General features: G+C 36.5%; 1 protein-coding gene across 2 annotated transcripts; it reads left to right on the top strand.

Moving 5' to 3' along the window:
- Positions 1–2,314: 2,314 nt before the first annotated feature.
- LOC132034828 (rac-like GTP-binding protein ARAC1) lies at positions 2,315–11,589 on the top strand. Of its 2 annotated transcripts, XM_059425178.1 has the most exons (8): positions 2,348–2,459; positions 7,675–8,251; positions 9,655–9,742; positions 9,887–9,996; positions 10,095–10,158; positions 10,744–10,808; positions 10,915–10,980; positions 11,249–11,589. In XM_059425178.1, exons 2-8 carry the CDS (start codon positions 8,153–8,155, stop codon positions 11,348–11,350), a joined length of 594 nt encoding a protein of 197 aa, XP_059281161.1. In that variant the 5' UTR covers positions 2,348–2,459; positions 7,675–8,152; the 3' UTR covers positions 11,351–11,589. The 2 variants fall into 2 exon arrangements, with proteins under 2 accessions (XP_059281165.1, XP_059281161.1); XM_059425182.1 differs by lacking the exon at positions 10,915–10,980 and having other exon boundaries at positions 2,315–2,459.
- The last annotated feature ends 11,678 nt before the right edge of the window (positions 11,590–23,267 follow it).

Below are 23,267 nucleotides of genomic sequence, written 5' to 3'. Positions count from 1 at the left end.
ACAATACATTTTCTATGCTATAGTATTGTAATTTTATATATAGACACACATATTTATGAAATGTATCTAAAGGATGATGAGTTAATTGGTAAGTTTGACTGCATCGTAGGCTTCTGGGGGGGAAAGTGGTCAATTAATAGAAAGGAATCTAGCGATGGATGAGTGTGAATATTTAACTACTTAGAGAGTTATCAATTGTTGCTCCTAACTTAGAGAAAATGTGGATTCTATAATTGTGGCTTTGGCTCAACAAATTCTGCAATTAATGGTGGACATTAACTAATTCAAGTCGCGAAGTATATTCCAGAGGATTAAGTGCGGATTAGCAAAATCGGTTAAAACAAGAGCAGTGAATTTACCGAATGACTTTGGGTATCTGTAATGGGTTAGTAAACTGATGAACCAGGATGGAAGGACGATTCGTCTATTACGCGGACAAAAATTAAAGACCAACACAAAATAGGACGTTGGTAGAAATTTATGTCCAAACTGATTGAATGCCCTACAACATGGACCATTCCAATGGTGGTTTGAGGATAAAAAATTAAAGGTGATTAGTTGTTGGGATAACCAGGGTCCCGTGTTAGGTACCTTCTCGAGCCCTTTTACTATCACAAATGATATATGTGATGTTTTTGAATTAGTGGAACATTCAGTTTTAAGGTTCGAGTAAGGCAATGGAACTTTCAGACGTTAGATCGAGGCTTACTACGTGGCTCAGCTATTTTTCATGATCTATGATATTTCGATCCACCCCTAGTGGATATGAGTAATTTTCGGTTGATGATAATATAAATGATTTTGGATGGAATATAGAAACTGAAGACTTGAGATATAGGCATCTATCTTACTATAGGCTTCGAATGATTAAGGTTCATAAGACTTGAATGTGAAGCAAAAAAATGACTACTTCATTTTAATTAATGATTATGGTGGCATTGTGTTTTATCATTCAGGTTGGGTGTGAAAGTGATGAGTATGATTGAGGAATTCTGTGGACGATTTAACTTAGTGTGTGGCAATTTCCAACGAGACTTGGCGATTGAAGATTGATGAGGAGGTAGCTTATACAGTGTCAAGATGGGTAATTTCATGGCTTCCTTGAATGGACGAGCTAGAATTGATTGATAAGAAGAAATCTCCACAATTAGAAATTGGAGTTATAAGTTTGAGAGTTAGAATATTTTTCTTTCCCTCAACTTTCTCTTTCTTTACACATCAACCTCAAAATATAAACACAAATAATATTTCTCATCCACTCCTCATACACTTAGCACAAGGAAGAAAGCATCCTTTATATAGATGTAGGATTTCTTCCACAAGTAAATGTCAATAAACAGTGGATAGTAAATTGAGGTTTAGTGGGGTAACTAATAGGAAATAATGTTTTGGTGATTACAAGAATTACAAGAATAATGTCACAACTTTCTACACTAACATGTCATGGTATAATGCACTTTAATTTTTTAATCTTAATATTAAAATACATAAATCCTTATATTTCCTTTTAGTTGTCATATTTTCTTTTTTTGCTTGTTCTTTAACCGAGACGGTTCTGAGGTGAGCCAAGTGAAATCTTTGCTTCAAATATTAAAGACGCCCAAAATATGAAGTATTATATTATTATTTGTAAGATATATAATCTATTTAATTATTAATAAATCTCAAATTTTAACATTTTTTAATTTGATAGAGTTTGAACAATTGAGTGAGTAAATAACGATAAATCTTCTCTCATTAGATTATATATTAGATTTACATTCTCATCAATTTTATTTTTCCTTCCTTTTTATGTAGTCTTTTTTCCATGTTTGTGACAGTTTTACTTTCTAATGCAACTTTTTTTAAAATTAAATTTCGCCCATGTGGGCCTTTTATTTATCTAAAATTTAAAGGAGTCCAACAAAATAGCCGGCCCAAATCGGGTCCACCCCAAAAAATAAAAAAGAAAAAGAAAAAGCAACTTAACATAGTCCTAATTAAATCAAAATAGGAAAGTAAAATCCATCTGAAACTTGTTGCCCTAAATTCTCGTTGTCTCTCTCTTCTTCGCTATTGATGACCCTCTTCACTGTCGGTGTAAAAGTGATGACATAGCTGAATCTTGATGTGAAATTCAACTCCATGACATGCTTGATCTGATTTACACCTCGAATCATTGATCAATTTGAGTTTTTGCTGGTTCAAGAACTTGGTAAGCTTCATCTCTTGTGGTTGTATTATTCTTGCATATCTATCAATTTGGGCTTTCAAATGTATGACCCCTGCTCTGAATTTGTTCTTCATGTGTTGAATCTCTTCCGATTGTGCTTGTTTCATCTCACCTGTACTGATCTCTTGCATTTCTTCGTTTCTTTGTTGAATAACCCTCTGCAAATGATGATTTGGAGTCTCTACCCATGTTGATGTACTCTCCAGCTGCATCTCTCCTTGGTGCCTTAGTTTGGTGATCTTGCTCGGTAAGCTTCCATTCTCCACTTAGCTGCATATTCTTCGTTTCTAATGCAACTTAGTTTCTCGGAATTAGCTAATTTGGCCATATTTGATTGATCCATACAGCAGAAGCAAGTTCTTCTATTTCCATCTTTTCTAGCTAAGAAATCCCCAAGGTAAGTGTCGCAAAACTCGAAACTCAGTGGATAATTGGCTGACCCCTCTACCCTTTTCCACTTAAATATCATATTTTTCTATAGGAGAGAGTTTGATTATGAGGTGATGCATTGTGCTCTCTCCACTAAATCAAAGTCACATGAGTTTCTTTTGTGTCTCATTATTGTATGAATTTAATGAAATAAGTTTAAGGACCTTGTAATATATTTTGGCTTCAAGCCACCATATTTGTTGAGCCGCCCCCCTTTAAAATCATAAATAAAGTGTTTTTTTTTTTTTAAAACTATTAGAGCAAGCTTCATTCATTCTTGTAATAAAATAATTGAATATTTTTTCTTTCGTAAAGAATTGATATGATGCAGTAGTATTTTAGGTTTTTCTTAAAAAACGTAATAAATAGTTTTGAATGGCTTAATACATAGGTAACCCGTTTGAATTTGCAATGATATTCCATTTAGACGTTCGAACTACGTCATGTTTCAATTGAACACCTTAACTTCTAATAAAGTGCTTTAATAGATACCTTCATTTCAAATTTTGAAAAACTTTTTGCTGTGTCTCTTCATTCATCTATTAGGTAGTAGTTAAACACATAAAATATGTCATGATCTCTTTAATTATACAGATTCGCCTCAATAAGTTATAAAACCCTGTATATTTTCTACTTGAGGTTGATGCGTATAATTAAAGGAGGTAAGATATTTTATGTGATTAACTTAAATACATAATGGACGAAAAAAACACACAATTTTTTTAAAAAAAATTAAAACAAAACTTAATTTGAATGTCCTAAAGTTTAAGGGCTTACTATGTGTTAAAACTAAGCCCGTCAACCGGGCCGGTTTCACCGGTTCAAACCGGTAACCGGACCGGTAAAACCGGTAACCGGACCGGTAAAACCGGAAACGGTTGAACCGGTTAACCGTATTTTTTTTACCGGTCCGGTTTCGATTTTTTTGAAACCGGAACCGGTTAAACCGGAACCGGACCGGTTAAACCGTTGAAATTAATTTTTTTTATTTTTTATAGCCGTTGGGCTGGTGGACGTTAGTCATTAGTGGACCGTTGGCAATGGTCCATTTGCAAAAATGGCTGTTGCCAAACGGCCATTTACTCTTTTTTTGCCTCCCCCCCCCCCCCCCCCACCAACCCCCAAACTTTTTTTTTTAACACTTTAACCCATCCCCACCCCTATATAAACCCTTCTTCATTTTCATTTTAATTCATACCAATTCACTCTTCTCTTTCTCTCAAATCTCAATCTCTCAATTATAGTTACTTTGCAACAATTAGCCACTTTAAATTTCTCTCAAATAAATATTATAAAGTCTTATTATAGTTTCAATTATTAATTTTGCAATTATAATATTTTTGGTGGAGTTAGTGATTTTGCAACAATCCGAAGTACCTTTGGTGGATTTGCAATTCTAGCCACCTTCACTTTGTTGGAAATTAATCCGGCAATTTGGTACCTTCGTTCCAACTCTATCTTTATTTTTCGCAATTTAATTTACGCAATTTAATTTACGCAATTTAATTTGTTGCAATTTATTTTCTTGTGATTTATTTGAGTGTTATTTAAATTAATTCTATTTAATAATGGCAAAGAGATTTAGACGTAGTGCCAGTAGTAGTAGTGGTATTGTTAGGGGTGGGCTTAATGAGGAAACATTTGTGGAAGAAAAACCTAATTTAGGTATTGATGTTGGTGGAAATAATCCACTTTTAGGTCATGAGGCAATGCAACAACATTTTACCGACACTTTTAATGTAATTGATGATGATGAAACACAAGCCCCCGAAAATCCCATAGAAGATGCATGTCCTGCACAATCACATACACAAGACAAACCGCCTAGAACTCGAAAGCCAACCGCTAAAATTTGGAAATTTATGACTAAGGATAGGGAAAGCCAAACAGCTACATGTAGCCTATGTGGACAAGTATTTACTTTTAGGCAAGAAACTAGTAAAGATGGTGGAACGGGTACACTAAATAATCATATGAGACTTAAACATATGGATGTTTGGGGAGAGCAAACGGGTTCAAATGTAGGGGGTATTCAAATGACGATAGACCCACGAACCGGTAGAAATTTTAAGTATGACAAGAAAAAAGAGCATGTAGAAATAGCTAAAATGGTAGCTTATGATTGTTTACCATTTTCCTTTCCTTCGGGTTTGGGGTTTGTTACTTACATTCAACGTTGTTATAATCCGTTATTTGAGGGTATTCCTAGAAGTACTTGTAGAGCGGATGTTATAGATTTGTATAAAAAATATAGATTTTATTTGCACCATGTATTTAATTCTTTAAATTGTAATGTTTCTCTTACCGATTTAGGTCTTAGTCTTAACAAATTAGATTTTTTTGCTATTACATGTCATTGGGTTGATGACAATTGGATTATACAAAAAAGAATTATAGCTTTTTTATATGATGAAGGAAAAGGTCGTCACGATGGAAAATTTTTAGCGGATTCAATATCTACTATTATGAGATTTTTTAATATTTATAGAAAAACACTTTGTATTGCTTTAGATAATGCTTCTAATAATACAAAGGCGATTGGTCTTTTAAAAAGAGAATTAAACCCTCCGCTAAAAAATATTTTTCATGTGAGATGTAGTTGTCACATTTTAAATTTAATTGTTAAAGATGGTCTTGACTATTTTGATGATTCTGTTCAAAAAGTTAGAGATGCGGTTGCGTTTTTTTTTGTAATGATAATAGGGGAAGGCTTAGAGATTTTAAGAATGCTTATGTGGAAAATAACCTTAGACTTAGGAAAATTCAAGTAGAAATTGAGACTAGGTGGAACTACACTTACATTATGCTACAACAAGCATATGAGTATAGGACTCCCATACAACAAGTTCACAACAAATATAATATTAATAGTGATGATTGGTTAAATTTTACGCATTGGGAATGTTAAAGAATGTATTGAACTCTTAGAAATTTTTTATAATGCAACTCTTGCTTTTTCTAGACAATTCTATCCCACGGTAACCGAAATTTTAGCCTACTTAGCGAAAATAGTTAGAGTTTTACAAGAGTATAAATATAAACACGGTTATCAAGCGGCTATTTTTGTAATGATAATCAAATTTAAGAAGTATTTTTTTCCCATCCCAACTTTATTTATATTGGGTTCTTTCTTTAAATCCTTGTTTAAAAGTGTCTTATACTAAAGCATTGGTTGGTCAAATTTATACATTTTTAGAAATTGAAGCGGGAGTTCAACCATCTTTAGCTGAAGCCGAACTCGCTATTGATGATGAGTTTAGAATTTTTTTTACTCATTATTCTAATTTGGAAGAACGTGCTACACCCGTTGCTCCACGCCCGACTACTTCTCAAAGTAGCAAAAAGGGCTTGTCGGGTTTATCGCATTTAAAAGTTTTACATTCACAAAACCAACTCCTTCTTCTAGTGCAAACTTTGATGAATATAACTTTTATTTGATGCGACAAATGTGGATATCAAGGAATTGGATGAATTGGACGTCTTAGCATGGTGGAAGAAGTACAAGGCAAGTCATCCGATACTCTCAAGAATGGCTCGAGATATCCTTACGGTTCAAGTATCAACCGTGGCTTTGGAGAGCGCATTTAGCCAAGGAAGACAACAAATTGGAGACCATAGACACTCATTATCCGGCTTTAGCTTGCAAGTACTAGTGTGCATTCGCGATTGGATTAGATCGGAGCGACGCAACCAAAACTTAGAAGCGGAGGAAGGCGAAGAGGAAGAAATTGAAGATTTGATAGCAAACCGGACCAAATGGAAGACTTTGAAGATATCTCCATGGCCGAATATGATATGGGGGAAATTAACGAAATGATTCAGAATTGGTGATTTTATTATTCTACTATTTCTTTACAACTCATGTGTTATTTGCAAGTTAAAAAAAAAAACTACAACTTGCAAATAAATGTTATCCAATAATGAATAAAATATATGGCTCATTGAGCTTTCTTCTATTTACTTGTGTTCATATTTTTACTTATATTAAGTTAGGAATATACCTAAAATTTACTAAGAATATACTTATAATATACATCTACTTAAATTAAAAACTAGAAAGTTATATACTTGAAAAATATATATACTATATATTATAATATAAATATACTTATAACTTAAACATATATATATATATATATATATATACGTATATACTAATTTATAAACTTAGAAAAAAATTAAGCTATAAATATATATATATATATAAGTTATAAGTATACTATATATATATATATTTATTATATGTTATATTATATATTATATATATATATATATATATATATATATATATAGTAATATAGTATACATATAACTTAAACATATATATATTAATATATATATAACTTAAACATATAATATATATATATATAAGTTATATAACCTAAGTATATTGATATATATAATAAGTATATATATATATTTTAGGTATATAGTATAACTTAAGGCTTAAGCATATAACTAATATATATATAAAAAGACATATATATATATATATATATTAGAAACTGGCTAAAAACCTCCTCCTTATATAATTACTACTTTTCCGTATATATATATAAACATATATATATATATATATGTTATATAACCTAAGTATATTGATATATATAATAAGTATATTCTTACTATATATATATGTAGTATAACTTAAGGCTTAAGATATAACTATATATATATATATATATATATATATATATATATATATATATATATATATATACACGTATATGTTGTATTGCCGACTTAATTACCTCGTTAGTCAAAATATTTAAACTTTACTTATAAACTTATATAACATATGTAAATATACCTAAATATACTAATAAATACTATAATATATATATATACTATACAAAAAATTAAAAAAAAAAGGGGTTTTGGACGTATTTGAACCGGACTGGTTCGATTTTGATTTAAAACCAGAACCGGAATCGTTAGCGTGGCCGATTTTTTTTTAACCGAAACCTGCCGGTTCAGTAATCGGCACGGTCCGTTCCGCTTAACCGGTTGACGGGCTTAGTTAAAACTTGTAGAATTATGTATGTTGGTGGAGAACAGATTGCCGGATTCCACAAAACAAGGACAAGGGTCCCTTGTTGAATTAGCTGAGGCGCACCCCGCACATGTCTTGCGAGAAACGCGTTGAAGAATTAGACAAGTTTTTTGTTGGTCACTCACTTCTTTAGCGAACGCTTCAACGGCATTATTTCCCGGCTTAAAAAATATATTACTCTCTATACCATTCATTCATGCATTTCTCTCTCTCTCTAGTCTCTACATCTTTTGATCCCTTAATTTCTCTGTTAACCCATTTCTCCCTTTACATTTATCTTTGAGAATCCCATTTCTTGGAATTTTAGGGTTGGGGTTTCCTCCTTTGTTTCTTTCATTTGTGTGTGTGATTCTTCTTGGCTACAGAAATGTGTGATTGAGAGGAATTGGAGAAAGCCCATAATTCCATTTTCTTGATTAATAGAAGAAAAATCAGGTCTTCTTTGAAGATCTGAGAAAATGAGTGCATCTAGGTTCATAAAGTGTGTCACCGTTGGTGATGGTGCAGTTGGCAAAACTTGTCTCTTGATTTCCTACACCAGCAATACTTTCCCCACGGTTTGTCTTCTTCTTCTTTTAAGGAAATTGGATATAGTTGTTGTTATGTTGTTCTGTTCTTGCTAACGTTCATTTTGGTGATGCAATGCGGCAGTAATTTTATGACAAGAATTTTTTGGTTTGGGATGGAAAGAATCTTGCAATTGTTTTTAGTATTGATTCTTTGTCATGCCTGAATTCATGAATATATTGGTAAGCAACAACAACAACAACATACCCAGAGGCGAATTTAGGTATCAAATTTGGATCACGTGAACACATGGTCACTCGACTAAACTCGATATATTATGTGTATAATTCTGAAAATATATCTAATATTAATTAAAGAAACACATGGTGAAATCAGGCCAAGTAGATCACCGGTTAGGGGCTGTGTTTATTTCCTCAGGGTCTTGGGATTGAACCTGAGCTTCCCATAGGCGCTAAGCTGCGAACCAAAGGCAAAAGAAATAAAAAAGCCCCATAACTAATGGTGAACCCATCCTTTTGAAATCCTGAATTCGCCTCTGAACATACCTAGTTTAATCCCACAAGTGGGATCTCGAGAAGGTAATATGTATGCAGACTGTACCCTTACTTTTAAATGAAGACAACAGAATAGCAAGATACAGAACAAATGAAGCAACATATAGTAATTCACATTGAAGAAACAACTTCTCTACCTTTTAAACTAACTACCTTTTAAAATCATGTCTAAGTTAGCTACCTAGCTACCTTTTAAACTCCCTCCTTTCTAGACGAAATTGGGGTCTCTTGAATTCTGCACAGGCATGTGAATTGGTTTAGTATCTTGTCTTGCATTACCGTTCGTATCTTGTTTTCATTCTTTTCGAGGAAAAGTTTTTGTGGCATATGAACTCAATTTCGCATACTTTAAGGGTATATTTGGACAAACTATAAACGTAAGAGATTATGTGGCCTAAACTATTAATAAGGGGAATATATGCTCAATTTCAAATACTTTAAGGGCATATTTGGACCTTTCCCGTTATCTATATATGACTAATATCTTGTCATGCAGTACCAGTCCTGTCTTGTTTTTGATCTTTTCGAGGCAAAAATTTGTGGCATACCGTGTGTGTCCTCTTTCTTTATGTGGCCTCTTTCCCATCCAGTTATGATAATTCAAGGTGAAAATGACGAAATTGATTGCTTTTCGAGATAAACTTGGTGACATTCGTATCAGATATTATGGCTTTCGCTCTTTGCTACTTTACATTGTTGCAACTTAATTACGGTGTTATCACATAAGGCATCACTTGCAGTGTATCTTTTTTTTTTTGAAATTCGATCACATGATCAAATTTTTTCTTTATACTGTACTATGTGCTGAGAAGTTTTGCTATCCCGCTTTCTTAAATTTGACATCAATTTTTTGTCTCGTCTATTGCAATGTTTGACAGGATTATGTGCCAACTGTGTTTGACAATTTCAGTGCAAATGTGGTTGTCAATGGGGCAACTGTCAACTTAGGGTTGTGGGATACTGCTGGTAACTATTTACTGTACTCCTTTATTTTATATTTTTGCAGAAAGCTTCTAATTTCTATTTATTTATGGATGTATTCTTATCCACATATTGCTACTACCAATATACTTGCAATCCATATTTATATGATGTCTATACATATTACAGGACAGGAGGATTACAATAGGCTAAGACCTCTGAGTTATCGTGGAGCTGATGTTTTCATTTTGGCATTCTCTCTCATCAGTAAAGCCAGTTATGAAAATGTTTCCAAGAAGGTGGTGTAACATTTCCTTTTTCCTCTTTGTTTTGTTTTGTTTTTCCTCTTTGTTGTTGGTTCTTAGAAATTTATTTTGCTTTGTTGATTATTTTCCAGTGGATTCCTGAGTTAAAGCATTATGCCCCTGGTGTCCCTATAGTGCTTGTTGGAACAAAACTCGGTAAAGTTCTATTCATACGATTTGATCTTGGGTTTATTTGTAAATCTTCATGAGGTTATGGTCAATGGTCTCTGTGATATTTCCATTTTACTTTTAAAATGATTTTTCAGAAGGAGCTGATCATCTCTGTATAAAACAAGAAAATATATTATAGTGGAGCAATCGTCATCTTATGTTGTAATGCTGGCTTATATCACCTAAAAAATAATGACCTATTTCATCTATACAAGGACACATTAGTATAGTTGGAAATAAGTTATCCTTGCCAAAGAAAAAATAGAAAACGAAATACAAGGGGTTTTCCTTGAAGTGTAACATCTCTTATCTTTTACTGCTAGTTTGTATGCCTATTCCGGTTGTAGGTTGTAATACAACAGCATGTTTTGTTTATGCTTCAAACTGCCATTTTTCTCTTTTAAGAATTAGTATATATCCTATGTGCCAAGTGTACTCATGTTCTAATGTTTTGTTTTCAAACTTTTTATGTCTTTTTTTTTTCTAGTTCTGCTATACCCTTTCTTATTCGTTCTGAGAGGATTATTCATATACATATTTTGTCCTACTTTTCACCTGTATTGAACTTAGATCTTCGGGATGATAAGCAATTCTTCATTGACCATCCTGGTGCTGTGCCAATTACTACTGCTCAGGTAATGGTCACTGCAACTTTCCTCCCTTTGAGTTGCTTTAGTGGAGTATGCTGTGTATCTTGCTTGTCATTTTAGTATTTAATTTACTTCTTATTCTAACGTAAAGGGTGAGGAGCTGAGGAAGACAATTAATGCACCTTCCTACATTGAATGTAGTTCAAAAACACAGGAGGTGTGTTTCCTTTAGAGCTTCTTGTTTCTTGTGTTCAACATCTTTTCGGTGCATTTTATTAAGGGATAATTACCTTTAGGGGCCCCTCTATAGCCGGCAAATGTATATGTAATGTATATTAAGTAAAAATATACATATCATATACATAATCAGTGTATATGTTCTGTTTATTTTGGCTAGCGCCCGTAATTAATTTTGGCCGATGGGCCAAAAATGAAAAAAGCTCTTTTTTTTTTAAAGTACATGATCTGAAATGTTGTTGCTGCAGAATGTAAAAGGAGTCTTTGATGCTGCCATTAAAGTTGTGCTCCAGCCACCCAAGGCGAAGAAAAAGAAAGGAAAGTCTCAAAGGGCCTGTTCAATTTTGTGATCAACAGTAGGTCTGAGGATATTCCTGGTCATAGTTCACGCTGTAATCTGCCCCCCTCACATCTGTTTCTGTTTCCCTTTTCTTGGAGGAAGCTATTGGTGATCTCTTGAAGTGTCAGATGGCTCGATTTCTTGTACTGCTGTGATCTCTGATTACTGAGTCTCATAGCACGCTCTAGGCCGCTCTATTCTGTCCTCGCTGTTTTGATTTGTTTTATGTATTACCGACTCAAAGATCAATTTAGGAAAACAAATTCTCTCAGCAATGTTGTTTAGCATTCTTACTTTCTTATTTCGATTTTAAAACCTTTGGAATGTTTAGTTGTAGCTGTTCAATTTTGCCGAATCTTTTTCCCAAAGATCAAATCTAGAATCTTCTGCCTTGCATCTTCATTTTCTGCTTATTGCAAATTCTTCTTTTAAAGTACTTTGTGCTCTGGAAAGCTCATATTTTACTTGAATTCAAATTTACAATAGTTGCTCTTTTGGGGTAAAACTCTGTTTCCACATTGATGAAACAGCAAATCTAAACTAGGCCGTATTATGACACTATTATATTTCTTTGTTGGAATCCATAAATGGCCATTTCTCCTTTTCCTTATATTTTCTTGAAGGAAAAATGAATGAAGTTTGTGAAGTTTTAAAGCTAAAAGGATATAATTCATGAGAGGTGACCCACTCCGAAGATCTTATTCTTTTTTTTGTAGTGCCCCTCCAAAAAAATATTAGTTTTTCTTAAAAAAAATGTTTTAAAAACTTTTTTTGTTTGGCTTTTACACCACGCACCCTCACGACACCCCCTCGTCGACACTCCCCACCTAACAACAACAAAGAAGATTACTCAGCTGTAATCCCAGCTACGCTGAAGGCCAGAGCTTAGGATCGTATGGTAGAGCTTACTCCTACCTTGGGAGGTAGGGAGACTGCTTCCAATAAATCTTTTCGCCTAGAGAAGGTGCCAAGACAACAATAATAATAGACAGTAATAGCAACGTATAATAAGATAAAAGACATTAAAGAAAGAAACAAGCTAGCTATATGAGAGATCTAAAAAATAAGCGAGTGAACAAAGATAATAATACTCCTAATACGGACAAGAAATCCTCGCGGCCCCCTACTAGTCCTCTACCCTGATACTCGACCTCCACTCCCCAACACTCGCTCTAAAAAAATTATTTTTCTCTAAAAGAAGTTTTGGATTTTGGTTTTCTTACGACATCCTTCCCCCCCCCCCCCCCCCCCCCCCCGCTCCCCCTTTTTTTTCGTTCTCTATGAACCACCCCGCCGCCGCTCCCCAACACCCTATCCATCTTTTTTTTTTTGGTTTTCTAAGACACCCCCACCCCCTCCAAAAAAATTACTCCCACATACCGACCCTCCCTCCCCAAAACACCCCCGAATTTTCTACTTCATATTTAATTTTACCCTTATAAAAAATTTATAAATATGAAAAGTTTGCTTGGCTAAATTTGGTGTGGGGTGGGTGGTGGTGAGGGATAGTGGGTTCCCACTTTTTATAAAGGTTAAATAAAATATTATGAAATAGAAAATTTGGGAGGGGGTAGGTCATGGAGGGTTGGGCAGAGTGAAAGGTTAGTGGTGGCGAAGATGATGGTTGGAGGGTGGTGGTTGGCGGGGGTGCGATTGGCAGTGACGTGGTGTGGGGGGGCGGGTGGGGGGGGATTTGGTCGGGGAGTGGAGGGGCGGGGGCAAGGAGAAGGCAGTGCTGGGTGTTGGTGTAGTAATGGGGCGTGGGGTTAGTGGAGCACGGGTGGTATTTTTCGAAACATGTTTCTATCAACCAATCGAACATCAGAAATTAAGAAAAAAATTCACTTATTTTTCACTACCCAACCGAACATGAGAAAATACATAGAATTCACTTATTTTTTCAAGAACACATTTTTCAGAAAAACATTTTTCTCCATACCGAACACACCCTTATGTGTTTTTAATAGAGTTAAATGTATCTTTACAAATGACTGGTTTTAACCTGCTTTCTCCACGTCCCGTAGACTGAGAGTCATGTTTGTTGATAAAAAATAAGAAATGATGGTTTTAACATTACATAAGTCCTTATGAAGTTCCTGCAAAAGGCACGTTAGTAAGGAAATTAGAATGTCATTATTGGAGTACTTGTTTGGTTATTTGAAATTGACAAAACTGAAAAGATAGAGGAGGAGGTAATTCATATAATACCCCTTGTTCAAAATGTTTACTTATTAGACATGTATATTACGAGTCAAAAATAACAAACGCATGGTAAATACAAGGGTTGAATCCTTTTGATTTGAAAAGGTAACTTGATATAACCTATTTTTTAAAAAGTTGAATTCCTTTAATGAAGTTTATGGCTCCACCACTGATTGACATCGTAAATAATTGCATTATCGTGTATAATTACTGTAAATTATTCACTCTATTTTTAGTGTCACCACATTATATTTGATATAAATAACTACATGTTGCAAGTCAAGTCAACTCAATGGTATAAGAAAATTATACATTGTCATGCACAAAGTTTATAATTGGTTAAAGACTTGTAGCAGTAGCCGAGGCTATCATATTTAGTATTTGCCACTCTTTTTCTCGGTGATTCACTATTGAAACTGTATAGGGTAAAAAACTTCTGTATTTACACGTGACTTGAGGTGACGTGGACATGTGGATAATGACGAAATTGGAAGTAGTTCGCTGTGAGATATAACCGAAGGAACAAGACATCATTTAAATATCGGAGCAATCGATTCATAGCAATTGATACGGAGGGGTTCGCACGTTATGAATCCGGACCAATTGCTTATCCGAGTGTAACGTCTTTGCAATAAATGACACTAATTACCCATAACTATTCATTATGTGGTGATTAATTGACAGATGAATGGTTGATGATATGTATCTATAAAAGGATCATAATCTCACGATTGAAGGACGACTCTCACTAATTAAACACCATTTGTATAATTTTTGTATAATTTCTATAAGCATTTTATAAGCTTTTCTCTACTATTCTTTGTACCGGATACTTAAGCTCATTGAAGCTAAATTGTTCATCTGGAGTCAATATATTGAAGGATTCCTTACAAGCTCATTCGGCTCAAGCTAAATCGCTTTATATTTACCTTATATTTATTTAGTTCGATTGTCAATTCCTTGATTTTATGTCACGATCCAACCCGCCATGACTGGCACCCAACTAAATCCTAGTGGGTGAACCAACACACAAGACATCTATCCATTCAAATCCCATTTTATATTAACCAAACTAATCAGTTATTACTCATTCAAACATCAAATGAACAAAATAAGTCATGCCATAAAATACTGAAATAAGTGCGGAAGTTCTAACTATTATAAAATCCCCAAAATCCAAATTTAAAAAGCACTTACCTAAGTTTCAAATTTGGCAAAATAGGAGGGTAGTCATCGTACAAGACTCTAATCTAAAACATATCTAAGGAATGAAATCTGACTAATAAATTCATAATGTCCAGAATGAGAAAAAACATCATAAGAGAAGATCTTCGGGCAGCCTGGCATGGAAGAAGCTCCCCCTAAATCTATCGGCAAACGTCCTCCAAGCTAGATATGAGGGCGGGTAGCAGTCTCCGTATCACAATCTGCACTCAAAGAATGCAGCCAGGTAGTATCAGTACAAACACTATGTACTGGTAGATATCATAGGCCGAGTAAGATTAGTATCATGCATAATTCATAAAATCAATAGAATAAACAAGCCAGTCAACAAACATGAATATCAAAAACCACGGCAAGTCAACCAAGGGTAATCACAATCAAATCACCAAGAATGTCAAGAATCACAATCACGTAAGCCACAACGGAAATAAGCTACCACAATGACCACACTCACTATACACACATGCTAACTGATGTCATTGGTTAGTAGTCATGACCTGCAGGGGACCCATGGTGTCCATGTACCACCCGTTTAGGAACACTTCTAGGACCCGAGCATAACCCTCCGCTCCGGAACAAACCTCGGACGCGGGACATATCAACGTACCTCTCATTTCCGGAACTAACCTCGGACCACGAACCTAAAATCTAGGTCACATATGTGCCTTTCCATACCTCTTTCAAAACAGTGTTTCTTACCTTCTCAATATCAATACTCAAATCATTATTCCATATCACAGTACCCTCGAGAAGATCATATTAGCTTCTCATCACAATACATTCACTGCAGAATCAACACACAGGAATAGTGGCATGAAGCCTACACAATCACTCAATCATAATCACATAGGAATTTAGACACAAAAAATCATGCATGAAAACTAGACATGCTTTCTTCTAGATAATTGACAAACATACAATCAACTAACCAAAGTCTAACTCAAGTAGACCGTAACCTACCTCAATGTAGAGCTGGGATAACGCAAGTCACTCCGCTACAGCCTTTCCTTTCCTTAAAGCCTCAGAACGCTCAAAGTCTAGAAATAGAAGGCTCAATGAGTCACAATTACTCAAACACAAGCATCAATGCAAGAATACCCTTCCCTTTACCCCATTCTAAAGGGTGGACGATTTTCTAGGTGTTAAGCAACCTATCAAGGGCCTTAGTAATTATTAACCATCAATCTAAAACAACATTCTATCAATATTCCCACTACAAGCAGTTTTTATGGTCAAGACGCCATTTTTATAGAACCCTAGGTCTCCAATCACTTAGTTTATGACTCTAAATGTTCAATTTATGATCAAGAGCAACTAACCAAGGCATTTAGATGATAACTAGGTGATAATAACCATAACCCATCAAGTGTAGAAGTTTTATTAACATTCTAGGACTTCTATTTCAATTTCACCATTAAAGACCCATGAAGGGGATAACAATAAGGAAGGAGGATGGAATGATAGAATGGAATTAATGGAACTTACCTCTCCAAAGTATCTTTCCCTAGCTTAAAAATTCATCCTAGGTGCTTGTTGGGAAGTGTGTTGGTGTTTTGTGAAAAGAGAATATGAGACTAAGTATATAAAATTCGGGCTACTTTTTTATGTCGATCGCTGCAGCTGTCATAATGCCGCTACAGCGGTCCCGCTATAGCGGTCAAGTGACCGCTATAGCGGACCAAGGGAAATCCGCTTGACCGCTATGGCGGTCTGTCCACTGCTATAGCAGTGTCGCCATAGCAGTCCACCGCCCGCCACAACTACCACCGAGAATATGGATGGCCCCTGGAAGCGGCCAAGGTGCGGCTATAGCGGTATCGCTATCGCCGCAGCGGTCCATTTTGGGCAGTGAGCTCGACTTTTTGTCCAGTTTTTCCTCCTATCACCCAACATTTCATCCAAGGTCTCAAAAACACAAAATAAACATGTGCATAAACATAAAGACGCCCTACGAATCCACCCATGGCCTCAAAATTTCCAACGGAGTTCTATTTTTCTATGTCACCCCCCGACGGACTCAATACAATAAAATAACAATCACAAGTCAAATTTCAGAAGCTTACAAAATCGAGTTCTTACCGACTCGTTCTACCCTTGGAAAGGTTCTATTTGGTGGGGTGATCCTATATTTCCCATAACGACCGGAAGGGTTGTTACACGAAAGACCAAGTAAAACACCGTTCGTCCCCGAATGGACAAAGATGAGAAATCTAGGGAGGAGTTACCTGTCTCGGTGAAAAGCTGAGGGTACTTGCTACGCATATCAGATTCTGTTTCCCAAGTAGCTTCTTCCATCGGACGATTCACAGAAGCTATTTCCTTGGACCTCAACTTGCGAACATCCCTGTCTAAGATAGTAACGAGCTCTTCCTCATACGACAAATTCTCATCTAGCAAAATCGAATCCTAACGGATTATGTAGGAACCATCACCATGGTACCTTTTCAACATCGACACATAGAGCACCGGATGAATGCCTGATAGACCCGGAGGAAAAGCCAACTTGTAAGACACTTCTCCCACACGTTTGAGGATCTTAAACGGACCAATGTACCTTGGGGTAAGCTTGCCCTTCTTCCCAAACCTCATCACACCCTTCATGGGTGAGACCTTCAACAACACTTGCTCTCCTTCCTCAAACTCAAGATCTCGAACTTTGCGGTTCGCATACTCCTTCTGCCTACTCTGCGCTGCCAGAAGCATGGCTTGAATCACCTTCACCTTCTCTAGGGACTCTCTCAGAAGATCTGTACCCCACGACCTCACCTCGAACGCATCAAACCATCCAATAGGAGACCTACACCTCCTTCCATACAACGCCTCAAATGAGGCCATATCAATACTCGAGTGATAGCTATTATTGTAGGCAAACTCGACCAAAGGCAAGAACTGATCCCAATGCCCACCAAAATCAATCACGCACGCTCGAAGCATATCTTCAAGAACCTAAATAGTCCACTCAGACTGCCCGCCAGTCTGAGGGTGGAAGGTTGTGCTAAGATATAACTTCGTACCTAACTCCTCATGCAAACACTCCCAAAACCTGGATGTGAACGTGGTGCCCCTGTCGGACACGATGGAGATAGGAACCCCGTGAAGTCTAAGCACCTCACGAATGTACACTTTAGCCAATTTCTCCACATCATAAGTTATCTTCACCGAAATAAAGTGGGCAGACTTAGTCAATCTGTCAACAATAACCCAAATGGAATCAAACTTCCCCAACGTCTTTGGAAGACCCACCATAAAATCCATGGCTATTCTTTCCCACTTCCACTCAGGAATGGGCATCCTCTGAAGTGTACCCCCAGGTTTCTGATGTTCATATTCCACCATAACACCCTCTTTCGAAATAACATGCCCCAAGAAAGCCACATAAGACTACCAGAATTCACACTTGGAGAATTTGGCATATAGCTTATTCTCTCGCAACACCCCAAGAGCAATTTTCAAATATTTCTCATGCTCTTCCTTACTCCAAGAGTACACCAGAATATCATCAATGAACTCTATTACGAATGAGTCTAGATAGGGCTTAAACACACGATTCATCAAATCCATGAACGCAGCTGGGGCATTCGCAAAAGGCATAACCAAAAACTCATAGTTCCCATACCTGGTCCCAAAAGCGATTTTAGGAACATCCTCTGCCCGAATCTTTAACTGATGATACCCTGACCTTAAGTCAATTTTCGAGAACAGAGCAGCTCCCTGTAACTGATTAAACAAGTCATCAATACGGCGAATGGGATACTTTTTTTAGACGGTTACCTTATTCAGTTGACGGTAATCAATACACATGCGCATAGACCCATCCTTCTTCTTAATAAACAACACAGGATCACCCCACGTGGAAGCAGTCGGGCGAATAAATCCCTTACTCAAAAGATCTTGCAACTGCTCTTTCAATTCCCTGAGTTCTGCTGGCGCCATCCTATAAGGTGGGATAGAGATAGGACGAGTCCCTGGGTCTAAGTCAATCCTGAAGTCAATGTCACGATCCGATGGCATACCGTAAGTCAGCATGCAGAGACCTATCCGAAACTCGCGTACCACCGGAACCGAATCGGATGGGATATCTACACTGGTGTCACGGATATGTGCCAGATAAGCTAGACAACCCTTCTCTACGAGCTTCCTAGCACGAACAAAGGATATTACTTTCTTAGGGAGGGGACTAAGGTTACCCTTCCACTTGAGTCTAGGTACGCAAAAAATTGGTGACACGAGATGGCCAAAACTATTTGATCAGACCCAATCTAAGGGACCCAACTTTAATCTGTGATTACTACGGGACTCATGGGCATTGGACCGCCGACTGTCGTCACTTTCATGATGAAGTAGCACAGCTATTAAAGAATGGTCATTTGAGAGAATTTTTAAGTGACCGGGCTAAGGAGAACTACGGCAGAAGTCAGGATGTTGGGAAGTAAGCAGAACAAGTTGAACCTCGTCATGTGAAACATGATCATTGGTAGGGATGGCACTAGCGTACCTTACGCAACAAAAGGACTAAGTTTACGATATCTCTAGAAAAGAGGGTTGAAGACTCTGCACAAGACAGCGCTATAACATTTACCGATGACGATGTTGCAGGCATTACATTGCCACATAGTGGCGTGTTGGTAATTTTTGTTATGATTAATGATTGTAAAGTTAAGCGTATTTTAATTGATCTAGGTAGATTGGCTAATATCATTCGATGGAAGGACATAGAGCAATTATAAATGTTGGATGGAGTAGTCCCGTCTGCCAGGATCCTTAATGGATTCAACATGTCAAGCGAACCAACAAGGGGCGAAATCATTTTGCCAATCCATGCAGATGGCATCATCAAACAAACCAAATTCTTTATCATAGATGGAGATATGAGATATAATGCTATCTTTGGGAGGCCCTGGATTCACGATATGAAAGCTGTGCCTTCGATATTGCATTTGATGCTCAAATTCCCTACCCCAGATGGGATGGTGAACAACTCACAACAAAGAAGTTGTTTGCATAGAATTACCAAAGGAAGAGCTACCTTAGGAGGTAAAACTAGTTAAGGAAAAGGAAAAGGATTTTGTGGTTAAATGGAAATTAAAGGAAATCGGTCCAGTAGAGGCATTAGCCACCGACCCTAATGAAGTTAAAGCCTCAAGTCCGATGAAAGAGGATGTCAAAGAAGATGATTATCACGGGGTTCCAAGGTCATTTGTAGCTCCGGATGATCTGGATGCCACAAAATATACTGTAGAAGAAATTGAGAAAATTATCCTCTTTGAATATGTGCTCGAAAAGAAGGTATACCTGGGCACCAGGTTAACACCGAAGGTTAGGCTTAATTTAATTCATTTTCTTAATGCTAACGTTGATTGTTTTGCTTGGTCACATGAAGATATAACAGGTATACCACAGGAGATCACAACTCACAAGCTGCTCTTAGATCCAAGATTTACTCCAATAAAGCAAAAGAGAAGGCCAATCATTGAATATAAAAACAAGTTTGTTAAAGAGAAGGTAAACGAACTATCGAACATAGGTTCAATACGGGAGGTAAAGTACCCTGACTGGTTAGCTAACATAGTTGTAGTACCTAAAAAAGGAAATAAGTTGAGTGTGCATAGATTTTAAAGATTTGAATAAGGCATGCCCTAAGGATTTGTTCCCTTTGCCACACATTGATTGAAGGATTGATGCTACGGCTGTGCATGAAATGATAAGTTTTCTTGGTGCTTATTCTTGGTATAATCAAATTAGAATGAACCCTGAGTCTTAAGAAAAAACATCTTTTATAACTAAATATGGGACCTACTGTTATAATGTTATGCCATTTGGATTAAAAAATGCCGGAGCAACTTATCAGTGTTTAGTAAATTGTATGTTTGAGCAACAAATAGGTAAAACTAAGGAAGTTTATATTGACGATATGCTGGTCAAGTCTCTATATTTGGAGGGCCATTTGAAGCATTGACAGGAGACCTTTAAGATTCTAAGAAAGTATAACATGAAGTTGAACCTGGAAAAATGTGCCTTTGGGGTGGGCTCCGGTAAGTTTCTAGGATTTCGGTATCAAGTAGAGGAATTGAAGTCAATCCAGATAAAATTAAAGCCATATAATATATTCCGGAAGTATTGGAAGATGTAAAAGCTGTGCAAAGGTTTAATGGGAGATTGGCAGCGTTGAGTCAGTTTATTTCCCGATCATCAGAAAAGAGCCATAGATTCTTTTCTCTTATGAAAAAGAAGAACGATTTCGAATGGAATCCAGAATGCCAATAAGCTTTGAAGGACCTAAAGAAGTACTTATCAAGTCCACCTTTGTTGGCGAAATCAAAGTCGGATGAGCAGTTGATAGTACTTGGCTGTGTCCGAGGTAGCAGTAAGCGCGGTATTAGTTCGAGAGGAAAAAGGTACGCAATTTCCCATTTATTATGTTAGTATAACATTAGTAAGTGTGGAGAATAGCTATCCTCACTTGGAAAAATTGGCTTTAACATTAATAACTGCTGCTAGAAAATTGCGGCCTTATTTTCAATGTCATCCAATTTGTGTAGTGACTATTTATCTATTAATAAATACATTCCACAAGTTTGAGCTCTGGAAGACCCAGCCAAATGGCCAAGAGAAATTAACGAAGCATACACAAATAGAGACCTCAAACGGCCATAAAGTCCCAAGTTTTGGCTAATTTCGTTGTGGAATTTAGCCCAAGGATGTTGCCCGAAGTAGAGAAAGAATTTATAATTTCATTCGGATCATACCCGGAGTCTGGACCTTATTCACTGATGGGGCTGCCAATGTGAAAGGGTCCGGATTAGGAGTTGTGTTAAAAAATCCATCTAGAGATATAACTAGACAATCGATAAGAATTATATAGCTGATTAATAATGAAGCTGAGTATTAGGCTATAATTGTAGGTTTAGAATTGATTCAAAGCTTGGAAATGGAAATCATAGAAGCTAAGAGTGATTCGCTCTTAGTGGTTAATCAAGTGAACGGAGTCTTCAAAGTAAATGATGAAAGGATGCAAAGGTACTTGGACAAGGTTCATGCATTGTTGCGTCGGTCTAGGGAATGGACATTGGAGTATATTTCTCGGGAGCAAAATATGGAAGCTGATGCTTTGACAAACTTAGGCTCTTCAACTGATGCCAATAGTTATAGCACCCAAAAAGTGGTGCAATTGTTAAATTCAGCACTAGATACTTTTCATCTTGAGGTCAATTCCACCACTTTGACATGGGATTGGAGGAAAAACTACATAGACTATCTCAGAGATGGAAAACTACCTGAGGACAAAAAGGAGTCGAGAGCTTTACGAATGAAAGCTACTAGGTATAGCTTTTATGATGAACAATTGTACAAAAGGTCATTTTATGGGCCGATGGCAAGATGCATAGGACCTGGAGAAACAGATTATGTAATGAGGGACGTTCACGAAGGAATTTGAGAGAACCATTTCGAAGCAGATCTGCTTGTACAAAAATTGTTCAGGGCAGGTTTTTACTGGTCCAAATGGAAGAAGATGCCAAGACATTTGCTAAAAAATGCTACAAATATCAGAAAGCATGAATTACTTCATCCAGTGATCTCCCCGTCGCCGTTTATGAAATGGGGGATGAACATTGTCAGACTATTTCCAGCGACGACAGGACAGTCAAAATTTTTGTTAATAATGACTGAATATGATTCTAAAAAGGCGGAAGTAGGAGCTTATAAAAAGATACGTTAAAAAGAAGTTAAGGACTTCATTTACAACTGTATAATTTGTCGATTTGTAATCCTAAGGGAGATTGCTTGTGATAATGGTCCGTAATTCGAGGGAAGGAACATCACTGAATTTTTCAAAAAAATTAAAATTCAAATAATCACATCTACGTCGTATCACCCGAGTGAAAATGGTCAAGCGGATTCAACTAATAAAACGATTGTTCAAAATTAGAGGAAAAGATTAGAATCAACAAAAGGCAAATGGAGAGAAGTGCTATAGGCATACTGTATGACATCAAAATTAAGCACTAGGGAAACTCCTTTTTCACTGATATATGGAGTTGAGGCTTTGATAACGGTAGACGTGGGGGAGCCTAACTTACGATACAAGCATGCAAATGAAGAAGGAAATAACAATGCAATGCTGGTTGGCTTGGATTTAGCCAAAGAGCATAGAGAAATGGTATTGCTCCGAATTGTAGCACAAAATTAACGAATGGGAAAATACTACAATCGCCGGACCAACTTCTGACACTTTTAAATAGGGGGCTTGGTCCTATGGAAGGTAACCTTCAATACCAGGGATGTAAATGCTGGAAAACTAGGTCCGAACTAGGAATAGCCTTACCGAATAGTAAGTATAGCAAGACATACCAACTCGAGAAGGAAGATGGAACTAAGGTTTCTAATAATTGGAATGTTAGTCATATAAAGCAATATTATTGTTGACAGGTATGTTTACCAACCTTCTTTAAATTGGTTTATATGTTATGCGCTAATACTTTTTGCAGAAGTTGTGAAACGAG

The sequence above is a fragment of the Lycium ferocissimum genome, chromosome 2 (genome assembly GCF_029784015.1).
Source record: "Lycium ferocissimum isolate CSIRO_LF1 chromosome 2, AGI_CSIRO_Lferr_CH_V1, whole genome shotgun sequence".
Taxonomy (NCBI): domain Eukaryota; kingdom Viridiplantae; phylum Streptophyta; class Magnoliopsida; order Solanales; family Solanaceae; genus Lycium; species Lycium ferocissimum.
Note: the sequence above shows the minus strand (reverse complement) of the source record. Positions and strands in the feature narration are given on the sequence as shown.